General features: G+C 32.2%; 1 protein-coding gene across 1 annotated transcript in view; it reads left to right on the forward strand.

The window, feature by feature from the left end:
- Positions 1-19,241, forward strand: part of LOC144842674 (limbic system-associated membrane protein-like) — a 39,587-nt gene extending 20,346 nt beyond the window's left edge. The window contains exons 4-10 of the mRNA XM_078699195.1: positions 3,106-3,342; positions 4,706-4,927; positions 5,955-6,053; positions 17,294-17,348; positions 17,547-17,597; positions 18,732-18,779; positions 19,130-19,241. Coding sequence (XP_078555321.1) covers positions 3,106-3,342; positions 4,706-4,927; positions 5,955-6,053; positions 17,294-17,348; positions 17,547-17,597; positions 18,732-18,768 — 701 coding nt within the window. The 3' untranslated portion in view covers positions 18,769-18,779; positions 19,130-19,241. The remainder of the gene's footprint in view (positions 1-3,105; positions 3,343-4,705; positions 4,928-5,954; positions 6,054-17,293; positions 17,349-17,546; positions 17,598-18,731; positions 18,780-19,129) is intronic.
- Positions 19,242-23,968: the final 4,727 nt, after the last annotated feature.

The raw sequence follows: 23,968 nt of genomic DNA on the forward strand, positions 1-23,968 counted from the left end.
ATTTGTTTTCGATTAATTTATTATTGTCATTTAAGAGCCATTGTCTGTAAGAATCAAAGAAATATAAAAAATAGTGGCAGACTCAAAAAATGGATTTCTTTAAAATTTTGCACATGGCTATATATGTGTTGAGAGAAATCAAATATGAAGTATTTTTTATTTCACACATATATTTCCATGGCAACGGCCAAATTTGTGTTTTTGACAAATTTTGTCCTTTTTTATGGTTTTTTAAAATGGATATTGGTACTACTTTGATGAACGATATTTTTGTTTTGTTCATTTAATTATAAAAAACAATTAGTGTACATGTATGTATAATAACAATGCATTGTGTACCTGTTTCATATTTTTTTTAAATTTTTGATTTCATACTTTGGGAGATACCATTTATTTAAAAAGGGGTGTTTTTCACTTTTTTAAAATTGTTAAATACAACTAAACTTTACTTCACCATAACGCCCAAAGTGGTGTTTTTTTTTAGCTGATTTATTACAAATAGGTAGTTCTAATGTTTAATAAGTGATTTCTAAAATAAAATACTGGGGTAATTTAAAAATCTACAAGCAGTGTTGCGAGAAACATAGGCATTTTTATTAAAAAAAAACATGGTGTATTAGTAAAAACATTTTATTTTCTTTGATTATCTTATTTGAAACTCATTGGTCAGAAAAATTCTTAATGTTTTATATAGTTCTAGTTGTGTTGTGAGGAAAAAAAACAATATTTTTAATTATAGATTCTGAGTGTTATTATTGTCAAATTCATGCATTCAAGCACCACCCACACTGCCGCTACCATCGCCCCAACCAATAGACGGATTCAAACTCCTCCATTGCAATGCAAAAGATAGGACATAAAGTTAAGTTTTTAGACCCTCGCCTCCAACCCCCTAACTATTTCAAACTCCTGGATCCACCACTTTCCCCTCCCCAAAGTTGAACCAATCAAAAGTCAATGATATGCTACATAACAAATGAATGAATTTCATTTCATTTTAGGTCAGCATGTAAAATATCACACTTTATATTAAATATTGGTTTTAAATTCTATATTTTTTTTTACTGTGATGGTTGGATACAGTAGTAATTATTAATTAATAATTATCTGATAATTATTTAATTTCCCTTAGTTATGCATAGCAACAGTTACTATGGTAACTAAAATTGAGATATTCTTTAGATTTTTCATACTTATCTTATACAAATTTAAATTTGTAAATTATATATTAGCAGGCATGCCTTATTAGCATTTTCAAATTACCCTTTCACAAGGTCATATTCGTAAGGACTTTCTTCTGTGATTATTTTTATTCATGAAAACCTCATATTTTATTTACAGTGGGCACCTCCCGTAAGCGGCCAACTCCCTTAACGGGCGCACTTTTTGAAAAGCCTGTTTGTTCTTCCTATCTAATTAGTGCATTTGGTACCTACCGTAAGCAGCTGCGGGCACCTTTTTATACTAAAAATAAGATTTTTTGTATGATAAATGACCTCCCATAAGCGGCCACCCGAACAATGTGATCTATGAATTAGAGGTCCATGTTTATTGTATTTCTTTATATATTAGCTTTATTTCGAAGAGGTTTTAAAAACATTGCTGTGAAGAGATGAGAAAACTACACAGATTTTGACCGACCATTTTTCATATGATAAAAGCTTTTAAAATTTGTATGAAAATGCTAAAAAATACTAAATCACCTGATTATAAATAATAATACAATTAGCTGGAAAATTGAGAGGCTCGTTTCATTAAGGATATCGTGCATAGCCATAATACGTGATTTTGGCCCTTCATCGGCAGACCACTTTTCCAGGTCCCGAGGGTGGCCACTTACGGGAGGTTCAACTGTATTTTAAAAAACAATTATTCTTAGTTACGCATTGAAACAGTTACTATGGTAAAATGTTGACCTCATTTGACCTCAAAATGAATGACTTTACAAGGTCAAGTTTGTCATCACTTAAGATTATTAGAATGCAGTAGAAGTAAAATTGAAAAAAGTTACAAATGCAATCAATTCTTTGTATTCATAAAAACGCCATTTTTTTACTTTTACTTTCCTTAGTTACACATAGAAATGGTTGCTATGGTAACACTATAAGTAAAACATGAAAATTGTTGAGAATTTTTATGAAATATCTTGTAAATTTTGATTAAACATTAATAGTTGTAGTAAAGTGGGGACCTGTCCTGTTTTGCATTCTGACCCCATTGACCTCAAATGACCTATTTACAAGGTCAGACTTTTTGGGAGGTCTTTCTGTATCTCTTTACACAAAATAGATGTAAAAATTTATAAAAACCTTGATGCAATTATTTCAAAGTTTAACATTATTTTCCTTCAACTAAATATTTCAATGCAAAATACTGTTTTTCTGGCAATTAATTGAAATAAACCTGGCAACACATTCTCCTATTTTATCTAAACTATTCGTATGACTCTAGTAGCATTATGACAAGCCACATGTTATTTTATTATTGGATTAGCCATATTTAAATTGTGTTTCATGTGTTTTGTTTGTTGATATTTTGTTTGTATTTTTTTGTATTTTCCGTATTTTCCTGGCAACACAAAACCTATGTACGTAATTTACTCCAGTTTTTTTTTCGTGATTATTGTTGACAAACCTATTGACTATCAAATTACAAAACCTCATTGATATAAAAACACCACTTTGGAAGTTATAGGTACGTTTAAAAATATTTTTTAAAAACACCCCTTTTTAAAATAATGGTATCAACCAAACTCCATTTTGTAAATTTTTTTTTTCTACATTAAATGGAACTCAATACATGTTGTTTACACTGCTATAAACAAAAACTGTATACTTTAAGTATTTTTGGTTAAAATATGTATACAAGTTTGTACTTTTTTACTATAGGAAATCTGAAAAATGGCAAAAACATCAAAATTTGGATAATTGACCGTTGTCATGGCAACGAAGGCTAAAAATGAATGTTGTAGATATGCTTTTTATTGAAATGTCTATTTATGGTAAAAATTTGAGAGAAATCCATTTTTTTACATCTGCCACCAAATCTTTGATTTTTACAGACAATGGCTCTTAATTGATTTAATAATATTTAACATTTTTTCAGATAAAGATTGTGATCCAAAATGGTATCTTAATAGTACATTTGAAGGTCGCAAGTTGAGACTTCAATGTCACGGATCTGTTTCCAACAAAGAAGAAACTTATACATTATTGAAGGATGATGGTGTAGTTGGAAAAGGTTATTACTACATTGACAAAGTGACTGAAGACAATGTTGGATACTATTACTGTGTGGCAACTGTTAAAGGGTCTATGATGTGTAGTAACCTAACTGTTACATGTATGAGCTGCCTATTCCTTAATTTTTCAGTGTTACTCTTATATGTGGCATCTGCAAGGGAAACTAGACATAAGTCGGAATTTTCAATTGAGATTTCCACAAATACTGAAACTACATAATCCAAGATTTAAAATGCTGAAAAAAATATCTTGATACCATGTCTACTTCCAGAGATATCTCAGTCTAAAGTTTTGGTTGTTACAATCAGTGTTTTGAGAAACTTAAAATGCTTTTAAAGTTAAGTAATAGGAAATGAAAACAACAACAAAATAAACAGGGCGTGTAAGTTTACGCCTTAGCAAAAGGGTATTCTAATTGTTTTATTTCAATGGAACTTCGCACCTTCCTTAATTCCTTGTTCTATTATTATGCAAAATTTCATTAAAATCAACCCAATGGAACACTTTCAATTTAAGCATAAAACATGATAGGTTTTATGAAAATCATACATAATTTACACCATCTTTTTAACCAACATACTAAACAAAATGTTAAAATGTATCTATTTATTTGTCTCAAAATAGAAAAACACCAAGGTAATGTAAATATATATTGTTTCAGCTATCATTTTCTGTAAAAATAAAAAAATGTAATTTTTCAGCCTTTTAATGTTTTTGGCTGTTTCTACAAATCTACAAAAGCGACTTATGTCCGATTTCGCTTGCATGTGCCACATATAAAATTTTTTTTTATTGAATATCATGCTATATTTTAATTTCATATAATTGTTTTGACCAAAAATTGGATTGGAAAAAATTATTTTCCTGAAAGAACTGTAATTAAAAAAAAAAAAAATCAAATTGTCAGTCAGACTGAGCTTTGTACTTTTGTTATGAATCAATTGCCCATGGAAATATTCAACTTATTTAAATATATTTTAGATTTATCTTCAAACTTCTTAGGATTCGATTTACCCAGTAGAACAGTGTTTTTCTGTATTAATCTTTAAAGTTTTCATGAACTTTTCATCTTTTGTTTCCATGTATCTTTCCATTCCACACACTTTTTATTTTGCAGTCTAAAATACGGTTCCCGGGACTAAGACTCGACCACCCAGCTGTGTACTACCCCAGTGAAGCAAAAGAGAGTCCACTACCCGGCTAAGCCTTAGGTTTTTAATTTCTCAAGCTACCTCGCCCATTCACTAAGTTTGCTGAACGTCGCTCTATATTTCTTCCTTATTTTGGCAATATCTCTTCACTATAGTAGTGTTTTAACTTTCAATGTTTTCAGTTTATTTGTTGGCACAGATTTTACAATATATGGCTGTAATTTTTCATCATAAACTCTTCCTCCTAAACCATATAATGAAAAATGCAAAAATGGTAAACTGTTGATTGCTGTAATTATTGTTGTTTTTTAGATGCTTATGTCGAAAAGATGAACTGTGATAAAGAAAATATCATTTGCATTGCCAAGGGCAATCCACTACCCAATGTAACTATCTTTGAAAACAATAAAGTTCTTTCAAGTGGAGCAGGCACTTCTATTGTTCTGCTAAGTTCCAGTAATTCAGAAGAAAACATTTCTTGTTTTGTGAATAACGGTTTAATGAATGATACATATTATTTTAAAGGATGTAAAGGTACAGTCTATATTTTATTTTGTTTGAACATTCAGTAATATTCTGTGTTTCCTTCTTTTTACATAAAAATCCTTGTTATTGTTTTAAATAATATTGTAACAATCAAAATGGCGTTCTCTTTTTAAAACCATCAGTAGAACTAGATATATGCCATATATAATGTTTTAGCAGCCTTTGTTTATGATGGAATTTTTCTGTAACTTCAGTATGTTGAAAAGAACAAACTGAAAAAATGTATGTATGTATGTATGTATTAAGGTTATAACCAATTTTTGAAGTCTCTTATTTTCATTTTTCTCTTGTGAACCTTTCTCCTGCAAAGTATTATCATTTGCATTGTCTCTTTGAACCCGTAAATATAAATTGATAGTTGTTTCAGCCTTCTCTGGGAACTGGAAACATGCTGTATTATAACTCGCTAAAAAAATCATCAATTCATTTCATATTGATTGTTTTTTTCTGAGAATCTGAAAATTCTCTGTACCTTGTGACCTGTTGGTTTTTTTATTATTTATAAAAAGACGAAATAAATGAAATGAAATGAATAAAATGAAAAATCACTACATTTTAAACTTAAAATCTAATTTTGATTATTGATAAAAAAAAAATCTGTTTTTTTGTGGATTATTCTCCTGTCCTAAATCACAAACCTACAATAAATCTAAAAAAGCAATTTAATTTTCAGTACTTACAGTATGATGGAATTATTTAAATAAAGACTGTTGGATATACACCTTGTTGTTGAGAATTCTTATACTGTTTTTAATATTTCATTATTATTTAAATAAGATATATTTTTATATAATTGCATATGCCATCTAGGTCGTGCCACAGATAGTTCTCAAATACACAATAATTTCAGCGTAAAAAAATGGCGATTTTAAATGTACGTACCGCAGGACTATAATACATGTCGTTTGCAGTAAAGACACAGTTTATGTAGTCAACTAAAATTAATAAAAAGATGCAATCATAATTTATTTATCTTTATAAAAATTAACAGATGTACTGTATACTTTGTCTGTAGGAAAAGGTATTGAAATGATACAGGTATTTGTATTGGGTGTTGCTGCTGTGCTGTTTATTCTTGGCATTGCTTTCTGCTGTTACAAGTTTGTAAATCTAAGTAAGTATGCTTAACCTTCATAAAATGACTTTAATGCAGTTGCAATATTATATGTTTACTTGATGCATGCATTTCTAATAGAGAGATATTTTTGTATGAAAGTTTCTTAGCAGTTATCGTTAATTTATTGACATTTGGTGGATTGAACACTTACTGTATTTAGGAAAGCTTAGTCCTGTCACATGAATATAAATATAAAGCTACTGCTTAAGCATAAAAACAAAATAAAACAAAAATAATATGTCGAAATTATGACATGCCTACTGTATGTTGAAATTTCAACCTCGCAAAAAAAATTTAAACAAAAATATTAAAAAAACTAAAATTTCATTTTACGGAAAAATGACAAGAAGTACAACATTTAACCCTCGACCCCATTTCTCAATGTTTGCATACATAATTTCGCTAAAATGTCCGTAGAGACTTTGTTTTGCCCTCAAATGACTCGAATACAGGCTTCCAATAGTCTGCATAGGACCGCTTTGTAATTCCCATTATCACACCTTTGTTTCGCATATCGAAAGTATGCAAATTAGTAGTACAAGTTAAATGAAATATGCAAATAAGCGGGTGAAATTACTTTCGTCCAATATCTCGAAACCACTGATACTAGCGAGTTAATATTTTCACAGGCGCATTCAGAATGTACATATAGTCCGGTCAAACTACAGTTTGACCTAGACAAGATTAGAACAGAATTTATTTTTGTTGTAGGACTTCCTAAGACCAATCTGAACAACATATAAAAAATGGAGAAAAAAGCGAGATGAAGAAAAATTGCTAAATTGCATGTAACTAAAATGGCTGTTTCTCTCAATTTTACCCAAATATAGTATTAAAGCATCCGATTTTATAAAGTATTTGTTCAACCACAGTCATTAAAACATATATTTTGCAAGAAACTATCATTGGAGATAATACAAATAAATTGTTCAACTTTAAAAAATTCAAGGTGGTAAATAATATAGTTCAAAATGGCTGCCATTTTTCTCAAAAAAGGGAAAAGTTTGAGAAAGATGTATAGTTCTTAAACCTGATTTAATAGAAAAAAATGCATTTCAGTGAAACCTTATAATCTGACCAGCTTTTATGTATGAACTAGTTAGGCATACCAAAAAATTATGACCTGACAAAACATCTTAAAGTTTCTTGTATTGCAGTCAGTTTTTCAATCGCATTGAATAACCTTTAGAAGAGAATTTGGAGCTGATGGTAAATCTGCTGGGAAGGGTTCAAGATGATCCTTAGCTTGAACATATCCCCATTCTTTTGAATTCAAGTTGACACCTTTGTGTTGACATTGTTGTCCAAACTACCACTGGAGTGGGGGAATTGATGCGTTGGCACTATGAATAAGCCCAAAACAGCTCCTTCTTTGATTTCAGGCATCTTCCAACTAAGTTTACTTTTTTTACCTATTGCACTTGCTGACTGCAGTAGAAGGTTAAGTCTTTTATAGATGAAAGAAAACTTCGGCAGACACAAGAGGATCCACCCCATCTAGCAGTTATGCCAAGGTCACAAATATGTACTAGTGGTTCAAGAATATGTTGGCGAATGGTTTCATCATACATCAGTTTACCCCAAGGCTGGCTACTTTCGCCTACATTCTTTAATATCTTCTTCGAACGCATCATGAATGAAGCTCTTGCAAAACACCAGTGTACACCATTTTCTGAGGGAATGACAATTCCATTTTTCAGATAACATCAATAGAGTAGACGGTAGTGAAGAGGACCTTGCCCTGACGATGAACCTGGACAGTAATATCCTCCAGGCGTGGCATAGTAATCAGTTACGAATAAGCAAAGATCATGACCAAAAGCTACAGGCCAATCTCAATCAAGATCGAAGCCACTGGGCATGAGCTTGAGACAGTGAATAAGTAGCTAAACATTATTTGGAAAGACAAAAACATTGATCTGAAAATAAACTGATTACTCTGCACACTGGCTATCTCAATCTTCCTGTATGTATACGAGTCTTGGACATTAAAAGCCGATCTATAGTATAATGAAGAATTCAGGTCCTATAAATGAGGTGCTAACCAGTTGCCCTATATTTTACCCTTCTTTCTTTCTTTTCTTTCTTTAATCGGTATAAAAAGCCTCAAAATACAACTCATAGTTGAAATGAAGAGCTTACATATGAAAATAATAATTCACATAAAACAAAGTTAAACGAAGAAAAAACACATTAAGGCCTATGATACAGTAATAATTACTGTATAATTCATTAAACTTAAAATTACTATAAAAATTGCACAAAGATCAAAAGATAAGATTAATAATTACAAATTCTTAAATATTTACAAATAGAGACTAATATTATTAATCACATTATTTTTATACACCAATTATATATATATGTATAATTCATTTAAACTAAAAATTACTATAAAAATTGCACAAAGATCAATCAAAGGATGATATTAATAATTACAAATTCTTATATATTTACAAATTTAAAAAATTGAATCTTATAAATCACATTTTTATAGGCCCATAAATAGTTTAAAAAAAAAATTTAAAGCATAAAACAACCACTTGACAAAGAGACAATAGAACATACTCTCCGAAATGTCTTTAAAGATTAATTGTCCAAATCTATTCATTATTTAAGAGTCCAATAACACTTGGAATTGTTGAGGCAGCAAGTCTTTTAGTCCGACATCGTGGCACATCGAACTTATTAACTTTACACAAACACCTTGTCGGCTTTTCTTTTTCGGGGATCCATTCCTTAAAACGATCCGACTTTAGTAGCCCCTTTCCAAAGTTATAAAGAAGAACCTGACGTCTATATGCTGCAATGTCTTTAACTTGAGGGTTTCAAGTGATTTTGCGTAACTAACATAGTTTTGATATCCAATAATAAGTTTTACAACACGCTTTTGGATGAATTCAAGTTGATCACTCTGTTTATTGGTGATTGAGCTATGCCAAAGAGGACTGGCATACTCAAGTAAAGGACGAATGTATGTTGTAAAAGTGAAAACCAGGTCATCCTTTGGGGCTCCAAAACGCTTCAGAATGTATAGCATATATAGACGACGTGATGCCCTGGAAACGACTTCTTTAATCTGCATGTCCCACTTGAGGTCACTTTGCAGATGCACTCCAAGAAGTTTCACACTCTGGGATTCTTCGAGTATAACACCATCCATTTGTAATGGCTCAAATTGGGGAACATTACGCAAAAAATGAACACGCATGACTTGAAACTTTACAGGATTTGGTGTTGCATCATTCTCCACACACCAACTGGAAAGAGCATCAAGGTTGCTTTGAATCGAACTATCTTCAGGTCTCTGTACTGAAATCACCTCGCCAATCGTCAGGTCATCAACAAACTTCCATCTATCAGGTACATTGTTGAGCAAATCATTAACCATGATAGTAAATAGGATTGGGCCTAATTTAGTACCCTTAGGCACTCCGCACGAAATTGGTTCTGGCGCTGAGACTGAACCGCCCAACCGCACACACTGATTTCTTTGCGAGAGGAAGCTACACACCGTTGGAATGAGAGAGGGCATGATATTAAGACCAATTAATTTGTCAATCAGAATTGAATGGTTGACCCGGTCAAAGGCTTTACTAAAGTCTATGGCACAAATAGTACCATACATTCCTGAGCTATCTAATCCTGACAGAAGCCTATTACAGAGTTGTACAAGGTAATGAGTCGGTGATGAACCCTTCGCATTTCCAAACTGTTGGGAATCCATAAGAGGTCTGAAATCAGTAGCTATCCAATCAGAAAGGAACCTCTCAAAAATTCTACCAAAAACAGGCGTGATGGATAGGCCTATGTTCATTAGGTGTAGAAGCCTTTGGCTTTTTGGGTACAGGAGTAATGATGGCATTCTTCCAGATAGATGGGAAATTATTATCCTATAGGCAACAATTCAATATTTTAGCGAGAGGTTGGGCAAGCTCTAAGGCAAATTCCTTAATTAATCAGAGAGGTATATCACGAGGATGCCTTGATTTATTCACATTAATGCCCTTTAATATTTTAAAAACTTGCCCAGGAAAAATAACAGGGGGCTTAACAGAAGGAAGAAAGGCAGGTAAATTTTGCAAATCTAATGCAGGTAAAAAAGAACAAATCCTAGCAAAATGTTTGTTGACAACATTTACAACAACATCAGGGTCACAACCAGGTTCAAGAAGTGCAGATTGCGGTTTTGATTTTCCAGCAATCCTCTGCACTTTCTTGTGCCACTTCTGGGGCTCAATTTTCCTAAGAGAAGATATAGATTCTTTATAGAAATTTGATTTTGCCAATCTTACTTCTGAACGAACAAGCCTTCTAAAGTGACGGTATCTTGATTGGTTACCCTTTCGATAAGCACGATGTCTTTTCTCAATCATTTTTTTAATACTTTGATTAAACCAAGGTTTATCATTGTCTCTGACACGAATAACTACTGAAGGAAAAGACTTTTCGTAGGTTTCTTTAAGCACACTTTCAAATTTGGCAGCTAAATATTCAGAACTGTCGTCCTCATGAACCATATCATCCCAGTCAATCCCAGTAATAACTTGGCCAAATGCACGCATGGACGAGTCTTTCAAGGGACGGCGTACCAGCAACCATCTCTTTACCGGTTTCTTTTGAATAAAATTAGGTTTTAAAAGAATGGAGGCATGGTCACTGCGACCCAGGGGGGAGAGTTTTAAAGGGGATTGGTAAAGATCAGAGATGTTTGTTAGAATTTTATCAAGACATGCGTCATCGCAAGTGGGAAAATCTACTACTTGTTCTAATGATGTTTGATAAAGTAGGGGGTCAATATTGTAGTCATTAAAGTCATCCATAATAATGAAAGCAGCATTATCCCTTACACTACGAAAATAGTCAATTCTTGAGCACAAGAACTCTGTAAGCTGTTGATTCCGATTACAGTTAGGTGGGTAATAAACGACAATAGTGACGATGGAGAAAGAGAGGTTAATTTTAACATCAACGCATAGGCATTCAAGATCAATAGGACATGCATCATCAACTTCGTAATCATATACTTCATCAATATATAGAACAACACCACCGCCAACGCGATTACTTCTATCATTCCAAATGCATGAGAAACCCTGAACTGCCACTCAGAAGAAAAATCAGAATGAAACCACGATTCTGTTATACCAGCAATATTAATGTTACTGTTTGCTAAAACTAACTCAAATTCATTCATCTTATTACATAACGAGCACGCATTACACAGAAAAACACTGGGGTAAATGTTAGACCTACTAAGTTTAGCTTTACACAAAATTGGAACAAGAATGCTAGGCCCTCTCTCACCATTAATATTATAATTATCTACTCTTCTTCCGATCTGGACAAGTATTTGCTTCCGCATATTCCGACCAGCACGGCGCCCTCTTTTACGCTTGAAAGTGGATATATTAGTTTTTGAAAAATTAAAATTCAAACCCATAATAATCGGAATTAAAGAACAATTAAGAACTAGACATGAAACTCGTCACTTTGACGAGTTAGTTATCCGCACAACGACAAACGCCACGTGCACGTCATACGTTGGAATATTGCACACAGATAAAGATTATGGCATTATGACAAGAACTGAAGAATATGATATGCTGTTAGTGCTGAATTCTGTCAATTTGTGTCATATAGTATATACATGCAAACAGTATAATCTGTATACATATTACATACAGTGTAGAATAGGTGAAATTACGGGACCCGCCATTTATTCCAATTTTTAACATGGCGACGGTATCAAAATGAAACACTTAAATAGCAATTTCTGGAGGACATTATCTCAGGAACAACATATTAACGTGTAGAAGAAATTTGAATACGTAAAATATAGATGCGCACCCTTTTAAATGTGATGAACTATTACGCAAAATATGAAAATACGACTTTTTTTATTCAACTGGACATATGATGACGTCACAACATCCGATTGGCAAAATGTTTACATGAATTCGTATCTACAATCCAATAGCTTCCAGAAAACGTTTTAATCGTGATTATCACATTTTATTCTTACGAGCTATTACAGATTGAAATTTACTGTAAAGATGAAATTAATGACCCACGTAATTAAAATTTTTAGGCATGATGACGTCATAAAAATTAAAATATTTTTATCTCATGCTAAAGAAAGTTGATTGACCTACACAATATATAAATTTAGGAGAAAAAGGAATACAGATAAGCGTGATGCGCTCCATTGAATGTGATGAGCAATAACGAAAGAGACAAAAATCCTATATTTTACATTCGTGTGGCCATACGATGACGTCACAATGTTTTTTTAGCCTTATCGATGCATGATCCGATATCTACAACTCATCAACTTCTAGATTTTGTAATAAAAATAAACGGTTCACGGTTTACTTTAGAAACTATGACTGTTTAAAAAAAGACATAATTTTGACGATTTTTTAAGCTTTTTCATAAAAAACGCGCACGAATTGTCTAATTCAACGTGTTCGTATGGCGTTATTTAAACTGGAAAAGGTCTAAATTGTTTTCAAAATTACTAGGAAAGACTTGAAAAATATAATTCAAGAGAAAAAAATATGTTTTTAACGATACGTGCGCACCGCGTGCGTAAAAAATTGCGCGCCCGTGGGAATTTTTGACATGCTCAAAATGACAAGAAACGCATAAAAAGTTGATTAGAAATTAATTTTGCGCATTTTGAAATTTTAAATGCACGTGCGCGCGTAACTTCTTGTGAAACATACCATTTTTAATCCGTAGAAAGTTTGCCCCTGATATGACTTAAATTTTGTCAAAGTGTCAATACTAAATGACTTTTGGTTTTTAATCTATAATCAATCATTGAAATTCATAAAATTGCGCGTAAGTCACGTTGCGCAACTATGACGTCATTCAAAAATAGGAGGTGCACAACTTCACGTAAATGCCCATATGTTGTCAAAGTTATGAAATGTTATGTTTACACATTTTAGAGAAACGCGACTCACAAAAAGGAAGGAAGGATCCAAGAATAATACAGAAAAAAAATTTTGATCCCATACAGTAACAAGGAGTTATCCGCTCTACCAAGCGGATAACTAATAAAACAATTTGCATATTTCAGTTGATTTGCATACTTCAGCTAACTAGCACTTATGGTTGGACAAAATGTTGCATAAGAACAATTTAGAAAAAATAATTAGCTCTCTACAACTAGTGGTTGGCGTTCTATGGGTAGGGCCTACAGTATACCCTATATTTTAATCATTAATTTGCATATTTCAGCTAATTTACATGTTCCTAAGGTGTGACCGAGGTATGATTTGTGGAATGATATGTGAAATGTATTCATGTGAAAAGCCACAAAAGGTTTAATGGTCTGATTATGTAGATATATACAGTAGCTAAGATTCAATAATCAATATTTCTGCCGGGTCATATCCTGTAAATTTTCCCTGGGGACACTAAATAGGAGGGGTAAAAAATCGACTCTTAATCATGTGAAAAGCCACACGGATAAAAGTTGTTGGAAATTGTCCCCATATGTGTATACAATGTTAAAACAGCAATGACAGCAACTGTAAGTTGCCCGAGACAGTAGCCCCAAGTGACCACTAAAAATGGTGTTAATCATGTCAAGAGCCACATGGCTAATTCCTTTTGTATTGTATCTGTTGCACATTGGGATGCACAAAAATACCATTGACAGCAACATCCTGTAAGTTGCCCCAGACAGTCGACAGAACATGCCCGTTGGGCCCTACAAGGTTTAATCATGGGAAAAAGCCACACAATTCCTTTTACATTGTAACTATTATACTTTGGGATACAAAAATACCATTGACTACAACTTTATCCTGTAAGTTGCCCCAGACAGTAGCCCAAAAATGCCCGTTGGGCCATACAAGATTTAATTATGCGAAGAGCCACACGGCTAATTCATTTTGCATTGTCACTGTTACATATTGGGATGCACAAAAATACCATTGACAGCAACTTTATCCTGTAAGTTGCCCCAGACAGTAGCCCAAAAATGCCTGGGCCATACAATATTTAATCATGCAAAGAGCCACACGACAAAATCTCTTTTACATTGTAACTATTACCCTTTGGAATACAGAAATACCATTGACAGCAACTTTTTAATATAAGTTGCCCAGACAGCATCCCAACAATTTCCGATTCGCCCCCTACAAGATTTGATAACTCGAAGAGTAACTATACTCTAGGCTTTATCTTATCTGAACTTGCATATATATTCATATTTTTATTAATTATGTATGTATATTTATTTATTTTTTATTTATTTTATTTATTTTTTTTTACGTCATGTACATTATATATAATATTAATTGTTCAACTGTATAATGATTGATAGTGTAATTTGAATCTACCTAACTTTAATCAGTTAACTCATAACCTTGATAATTTTGATGAGCAGTCAGCAGATTTAATCGATCAATTAAACTCGAGATCAACTACTCTTGATAACTGCTCATATTATGATTGTGACAAGTTTATTTCAACCTTCACAAATGATTCCAATACTAACTTTTCTTTTTTTCATCTGAACATTAGAAGTATCAAAACTAAAGTAGACCCACTCATACGTCTGTTAGACAATTTAAGCATTGATTTCTCAGTAGTAGGTCTCTCAGAGACATGGCTACATGATAACTCGCCAACTCCCTCCTTACATAACTATACTTTTTTCTCTAAAAATAGGTCAACTAGAATTGGTGGTGGTGTTGCTTTATTTGTTCATAATGATATGAATGTTAAAATCAGACATGACATCTTGCCTCTGCCTTCTGAATCTCTATTCATTGAACTTAGTAACCATAACAAAAAATCTACTGTTGTTGGTATAATATACCGTCCACCTGGAAGTTGTCTTGCCCATTTTTCTGAATCACTAGACAGTGTTCTAAGTAAAATTGATTCTGAAAATAAGAAGTGTCACATTATGGGGGATATAAATATTGAGCAATATCATAATCATCACAGCACTGGAAATTATCTTGATCTACTTCTTTCACCTTCTTTTTATCCCACTATATCGAAACCTACCAGAATAACTACAACAACTGCCTCTCTAATTGATCACTTTTATACCAACCAAACTCATTCTAATATTTCCTCCGGTGTTCTTATTACAGATATTTCTGACCATCTTCCCATTTTTCAACTTATTCATGATGACCAATGCCATTATAACAAGCCTACTGATAGACAGTCTCCCCGCATACAGGATGTTAATGCCTTTTGTAATGACATCATAAACGATTGGTCTGAAGTTTATAACGCCACGCCTAATCTCGCTTTTGACACATTTTTATTAAAATTCTATAATTTACATGATAAACATACCACCTATAAATCTGTACCCAAAACTAAAATGTCTAAACAACCATGGATGTCGCATGGTCTTAGAAAATGTAGTAAAAAAAAGCAAAAATGATACAAAAATATATGTATCCTTCTTTCATTATATAATTCTTTAATTTTACCTCATCTTCATTATTGTAACATTATTTAGGCTGCTGACTATCCATCTCATCTCGATAAACTTAATATGCTGATTAGGCGCGCTATTAGAAATATTACTTTTACGTCTCACATTACTCCATCTGAACCTTTATTTTATGAACTTAAGTTACTGAAGTTAGGAGATATACATAAATTGCAAAGTGCCTCTTTTGTCTTTCAATATTTTTCTAACAATCTTCCTTCTCCCATGATGAATTTATTTAACACTGCTGATTTCAACCATGGTCATAATTTAAGAAGTACTGTTCATAAGTTTCAGTTAACTATTCCTTTTGTAAGGTTAACTAGTTCTTCCCACTTTATTTATGTTTCTGGCCCTTTAATTTGGAATCAATTAAATACTAGTATTGTTAACTCTTCCTCTCTCCCAACTTTTCGTAAAAAACTTAAAAGTCATTTATTATCATTGTACTCAAACTAGACCTTCAAGCTGTTTTTGTCATGACTTTTTTATTTTATTTAATAATTATATACAAATGTATTTTTTTCTTTTGTTTATGGGTCTTGCGTGACAAGTAATCTCTTCTTGCAAGATCCTCTATTAATGGTATTTTTGTATTGTCTCATTATACATTTTCATTCTTTTTTATTGTATTGTTTTACCATTGATAGAAACTAATAAATGTCGAATTATTATTATTATTATTATTATTATCTTGTAAGTTGCTCCAGACAGTAGCCCAACAACATGCCCGTTGGGCCCTACAAGATTTAATCATGCGAAAAGCCACATGTTAAAATCCATTTTACATTGTAACTACCTTTTGGGAGATACGGAAATACCATTGACAAAAACTTTATCATGACAGTATCCCCAAAATTTAATAAATCAAAGACAACAGCTAATTCGTGTTCTTAACTGTTGCACATTGAGCTATACGAAATTATAATAATTACAGTGTATAGATAAATATGGTAATTATGTGGAAACATACGGCATTAGATCTGACCCTACGGGATACATTGTATTATACCTGTTACAGGTGTCCCTGTACATTTTACCAGTGACATGATATATTCCACAAAAAAAGGATAGGCTATACATGTTGATACTAAAATCATCAAATATCTATTAAGTAAATCATGAGCTATGTCAACCCCAAAAATTGTTGAATCCAAATTATATATTATACAAATTTTCAAATGTTACTTGCACCAAATACCAAAATCATGACATTATAATAATAATATGAAATAGTTTTACGTTTTTTAAAGAATAATTGAGCTATCATAAAAGATCAATGACCTCTATATTACATAAGTAAGTAAATTTATTGTAATTAATTGTAATATATAAAAACATTACATTGAAATGAATTGAACGGTTTCTGGTAACAACAAATAAATAGCTTAAACTACATGGTGAAACTATCCCCCGTTGGACACCATCCTGGTACTTCTAGAATTGGTTTCGGGGGTGGTAAAAAACTACCCCTCCCCCACATAGAACATCATTTGGAATAAACTCCCCACCATAGAACATCATTTGGAATTAATGAAATGTCCGGTGTGGAGGGGAGTTGAAATGTCCGAAGAAAACTTCCAGGGGTGAACTAGCCTTCTCCCATGAATTTTCAATTTACATCAACAATCTTGTCAATTTTCCAACAATTGACCTTTTCCCAATGTTTCTTTGATCTTACGCATCTGATGGAAACTAAGGTTTATGTTGCATTCTTCAATGATACTAATTTTTAAATATAATTTTTTTTTATTTAAAACAGAGAAATATTATCAAAAATTTACTCAAAAACGTGATACCAATCCAACAATAAGGAGGTAAGAGATTTAGCACTATTTTACTCTATATGCCATACTCTACTTTGAATTATTTAGAAGTATTATCAATGGTGGCACCAGGATTTCCTTCATGGAGTTGCTGAATGGTCCTTTTTCAAGAAGCAAAAAAGAACCTTCCAATAGAGGAATGGTTGTATAAGACTTAACTGATGTTGTATATGTTTCAATTGTTATTAGGGAAAATTATGCCATGGGAAATGAAAGTTACTACATAACAATACCCTCAAAGTGAGTACCTTTTGTTATTTATTTTTTTTTTTTGTTCTAAGGGTACATTCAGATTTACTGTTATATAATGCACACAGTAATCTGTGGTTACAAAAGGGAACGAGTTTAGACACAAGAAACAAAACGATGTTCCAGTCCATGTGGATGATGAGACAAGTTTGTATCTAACACTAATCTGCAGTAAACACAAAAATATCTATGCACGTACATAACACTGCCTTAACACTCTGAGAACATACCATGAAAATAGTATGTTTGGACTCACTAGAGTAAAAAGCTGATCATTATCATATCCACGATACATCTGGAGTAATGTGTGACCAGTTAACTCTATTAAACCTCTGCTAAATTTTGCTCCCGGATAACAATTTAAATTGGTGGGTGGTCATTATCGTCACTCGAAATGCAATGGAATCTTTCGAAATTCAAATGTTACTGCTGTGTAGTTGACTCGGCTGTCAATCATCGTTTTACTTAGACAGTTATTGGTTAAAAATATCTTGTGAAAGTACTGTAGCATTTTACGACCTGTAGTAGCCCTACATCTGAGACAACAACTAGTTGTTGTCTCAGCCTACAGTACATGTAAAATTACAAAATCAGCAAGGATACTAGGCCCAGGCCATTGATATAGGCCTATGTAGCTAATCTTAAGTGTAGTAGCTACAACGTGTAATCATGATCTATATACTCACCGTTGTCTACTAGCCTGGGTGCAGAACAGTTAATATACACATTTGCGGGAAAAAAGTATAGGAAAATTTTTTTTTAGTTTTTCTGATAGAGTATACCATATAGAATGTCAGAAAAAAAATCCCCATCCAAATTCCTATTAACACACACAAATACCTATATAGGGGATAGGGAAAATCAATTAACGGTTTTTGTTACTTGCAGTTGTGTTTTAATTTAATTTTTTTTTTAAATAGTATAAGAAAATTGAATATATTTTGGTTTCATAAATTTAACAGCTAATATAGTTTTTGTCATATGTATTACACTGTATCTCGTATTCCTTGATCAATTTTCACCAAAATTCCAATTTGTTGTTGCTGTGAACAATCACCTTTTATGACCTACATTTCTTTTTTGTATCAAATGTAACATTTCTTTTTGTCTATTGCCAATTTTTAGCGATCCACAAACTGATGTTAAAATTAATGTGTTGTAGATGCAAAATTAGTAAGTATACCAATATTATTTACATTTGTATGAATTTAGTGTTAGATAACTGTTTATTCAATCAAATCGTCAACATCAATATCAACATCAATATTATTGAGGTTCAAATTGTTTTTCTACCAATATCCTATTCACATTTTGTAGTTGAATAAATGTACAATAATTACAGATTTAACATTGATCCTGCTATTTGGTGTTTATTTAGATTTCATCATTTCATTCTAGCAATTTGAATAGAAGTTTTACATTATTTTCCACACAATTAAATTTTTAAAGCTAAGAAAACATTTTTACATCATCTACATTCTTTCATTAATCAACTTTTTAAGGGAATTATATTTGAATTTCAGATGACAAAAATAACAAAGGAACCAGTCATAGAATTATACAGAAACACATTGACGATTTGTGTTGGTGTCATCAAAATGAAAATTAATATTGTTTCAGCTAATACAGTATCAATGTAATGAATATGACAAATTTTGCTGTCATAATTTGTTTATGGCCTGATTTCACTTATTTATATCATATATGGAGTACAGTATTTTAAAACTTGACACTATACTGTATACTATTTCTAAACATAAAAGAAAGATATACTGTAGTTCTCATGTCTCAGTATATAGTTTTTTTAAAAGTTCCAGATAAGTGATGACGTAGGCCTCCCCTCAGGGAAGGTTCTTCGCATTGACATACACTGCCTCTTTCATACCATCTGGATTCCCTGTCTAATATGACTTTATATGCCACAGAAACTTTCCTCATCAAGAAACGACAATTAGCACAATTTGTACTGAAATATAGGCTGGTATGGCCTTCCTTCCTTCCTCAAATCCAACTGCAAGTGAAGTGTTTCTCCTAGAGCACAGTATTTATACACATTGTGCAGCCTACAATACAATGCTACAAGCTAGCTCATCTGGCCTATGCAAATTAACTTATCCATATTCATTATCTTGCTATTATACAGAGGTCATATTGTAGTTTTTAGTTGTAACCCTAATTAACATGCTCAGATATATGGCAACTTCAGTTTAAAATGAATCTGAAACCATTATATCTGTTATTAAATAAATTCAACTATGATCATAATTATATACATAAATAATATACAGCCCAACATGACACTTAACCAAAAGAATAAGTATATATACATGGTATAGTTACCCAAAGTAGTTAATTGTGTTGTGACCTATTCCAGGTACGCAATTGTACCACTAGGTGGAGATAGGCAATCAATGTGCAATACACTGGCCCATACTACAGTACTATTATCATGATTTTTCACTGTACCTTGTCTCATTACATGAAAGCCCTACAAAAAATCACTTATTTCTATAGTTTTAGGCTACTAACATATTCAAGAATGTTATTATAAGACATAATTTTGGTAAACTTGTTTTGGATCAGCTCAATCCACCTTTAATACCATTATTAATTTCAGGAACTATAAATGGTAGGTTACATTGATTAACATTAATTTTTAACATTCTAGTAAAGCTTAACTTAAGATTTTAATGCTTACACTGCAACTACTAAGTAAGGTCGTGTGGCTCAGTGTTGGACATTGAATTACTGATCGCGAGTTGGAATCCAACTCTCGCCGCACTGCCCAAGAGGGAGAGGAGGAGGAAGTGGAAGAACAATTTGTTATATATATTTGTTATATGTATTTTTTTAGGGGTGTGGGGTGGAAAGGCTTGATAATAGGCAGGTGATTTAAATTGTGTGGTTATTTTGAAATATTGGAAGGACATGTAGTAGGGGCAATTAATAGTAATTAGTATGGTCTTATATTTTCGTGGTGTACCGCTACAAAGGTGTATGTTCAATGTATTATATTAAGGAAAATTTCTTTAAATACTAGATTAAATTTTATTGTTATATTACATTTTATTATAGTCTATTTTAGGAAGAAAGTTGAAGAACTGAGGTTATTTAAGGGGCATATTGTACAGAATAAATACCAACTAGAATTTAATTCGTCACTTTGACGAATTATAGGTGATCATTTTTATCATTTTACCGAAATAATTTTTTTGCACGTACGTCAACATACGATCAGAAAATGCTGATGTATGCCATCCTATTATACGCTTTAGTGTTGAGTTGTGCCTATTATATGCCATATACAATATGTACAGTATATAATGTATCTATATACAGTGTAGCATAGGTGAAATTACGGGACACACATCATGTTCTAATTTTTTGGTATGATGGAATTATCAAAATAAACTCGAAGATGACAATTTCGAAAGATAATGAATTGAGCAAATAAATATAAGAATTGGAAGAGAATTTGGCACGTAGAAGCGCTGTGCGCGCTCTTTGAAATTTGTATAACTTTGACGAAAAAGATGAAAAAACTACTTTTTAACTTCAACTGGCCATATGTTAACGTCACAACATCCGATAGGCTTAATTTTTATATGAATTCATATCTACATTTCATCAGCTTTCATAATAAATTATAATTATCAAAGTAACCTTTAATTCTGAAGAGCTGTAAGATATTCAAATTTACGGCGAAGGTGAAATTACACGACCTACGTTATTCACGTTTTTACGCGTGGTGACGTCATCAAAATAAAAATAGTGGCAGGTCATGAGAAAGTCAATTAATTGAGAAATCACATACTAAAATTTGAGCGAAAATCAGGCACAAATTATTAGAGATGCGTTCTATTGAATGTGATAAAATATGACAAAAGAGAAAAAAAACTTAATTTTAAATTCAAGTGGCCATTTGATGACGTCACAACATTTTGTACGTCAAATGTGTACATGAATTCATAGCTACAACTCAATGGCTTCCCGAATAAGTTAAAAAAAATGGGGGTCATCTTGCATTCTGAAGAGTTATTTTCATTTTAAAAATGCCTCATTTTTCACCATTTTCAGCACTTTGATGGAATTCATTTGCGCATTTTGTCATTTTTAACGTGCTCGTATAGCGTTATCTTAAGTCGGAATGGACTCAAAATCGGTGAATGTACTAAGAATTGTGAGTAGATTGTGATTTATACATCAAATTTTATTTTTTACGCTTTCTAAGAATCGTAAAGTAATTTTTTGAAACGCGCAAATGGCCTAATTCATGCTCTAAATTGATCAAAACTTAATTTTGAGCGTTCTAAATTTTTAACGCGCGATTTCACGTGCATGACCTTGAAACGCGCAACTTTTTATTTGCTAATATTTTTACCCTTGACCTGAAGTTTACATGTAGTGAATTTCATTAATATGTGATAATGAATTATGGAGATATGATTGATAATGTGATTTCACAAAATGGCGTATAAATGACGTCACGGATGAGTGATCACGCTGGAAAGCTTATTAGGATTAAGTTATATCATTTGAAAGATATTCTGAAATTTTGGTAATCATTGACATTAAACTTTTTGAGATATCTGTTACACAAAATAGTGTACAGAAACAATAAAAAGAAAAATAAAGATTTGATACAATAACAATAGGTGATCATTTTATTCTAAATGATCACCTAATTAGTAATAGAGAGTGTGTGTGTGTGTGGTTATGCAATAGAAACAAATAATATATTATATTAGGGGAGTTTATTTATATACTAGATATTAATAAATTAAATGTTTTAATAGATTAGATTGAAATTACAATTAGAAGAACACTTTGAAATTGTAATAAATGCCTGTCGCACTTCATAATAAATTGAGTTTTTACACTTTGTAATAACTGCCCATCACACCTTGTAATAAGTTGACTTGTCTTAATTTGTAATAACTGCCTGTCACATTTTTTAATAAATTGAATTTTCGCACATTGTAACACTTTGTAATAAAATGTTTTCTCTAAATATAATATTGTTACATACTGTAGTACTTCGTGGAGACTTTATTCAAAAACTAGGGACACTCCGAGAGTGCATATCTCCGCCTGTAGTATATAAGATTTCCCCGACATCAGGCACAGAATATAAATGTTAAACCACCCGGTGATAGTGAAATTTAATTGATTAATTTGAAACTATAAAGATGTTGAAAATCTTTGAAAATGAGATTCGAACCCCAAACGTTCTGTTTGATATGCAGATGTCCTAACCATTATATTAAACCATGGTTGAATGGTTGGGACCATTTCATGGTATTTTCAAACTCGATTGGATAGCGACTCTTTAAAACTCTCGGCGTGGTACAGCACAATTGATACGCCGTCATCTTTTCAGTATATTTATTCACGAAGCGGGATCTCCGAAGAGATACTTTTATTTATATATAAACACATCAGCACAACCTGAATTATATATATATATTTTTCAACTGTTTAAAATGTTGTTTAACATAATTTATCAGATTCATACTCTCCTATATCCTCAGATTACTTTACCCACGTTTCAGGTCAATCGAAGCAATTTTTAAATGTTACCTTATGCTCATGATCTTTTTCCTCAAGTTTCAACCCATGTATTGTCATCCCGGTCCATGCCGTTTATAACGTAATTATAGCCCTATAAATCATACGGTTATATTGCATTTTTTATAAAAACGTTAAATTGTAGTAACGTTTTAAAATGGCGTAAAATGGAAGCTAGACGGCATGGACTGGGGCAAGTGGTATTTTTCTGAAATGACTGGACTCTAATCGCCCCAACCCATGTATCGTCATCCCGGTCCATGCCGTTTATAACGTAATTATAGCCCTATAAATCATGCGTTTATATTGCATTTTTTATTTTAAAAAAAGTTAAATTGTAGTAACGTTTTAAAATGGCGTAAAATGGCAGCTAGACGGCATGGACCGGGGCAAGTGGTATTTTTCTGAAATGACTGGACTCTAATCGCCCCAACCCATGTATCGTCATCCCGGTCCATGCCGTTTATAACGTAATTATAGCCCTATAAATCATGCGTTTATATTGCATTTTTTATTTAAAAAAAAGTTAAATTGTAGTAACGTTTTAAAATGGCGTAAAATGGCAGCTAGACGGCATGGACCGGGGCAAGTGGTATTTTTCTGAAATGACTGGACTCTAATCGCCCCAACCCATGTATCATCATCCCGGTCCATGCTGTTTATAACGTAATTATAGCCCTATAAATCATGCGTTTATATTGCATTTTTTATTTAAAAAAAAAGTTAAATTGTAGTAACGTTTTAAAATGGCAGCTAGACGGCATGGATCGAGGCATGTGGTATTTTTCTGAAAT

The sequence above is a fragment of the Antedon bifida genome, chromosome 5, assembly GCF_963402885.1.
Source record: "Antedon bifida chromosome 5, ecAntBifi1.1, whole genome shotgun sequence".
NCBI lineage: Eukaryota > Metazoa > Echinodermata > Crinoidea > Comatulida > Antedonidae > Antedon > Antedon bifida.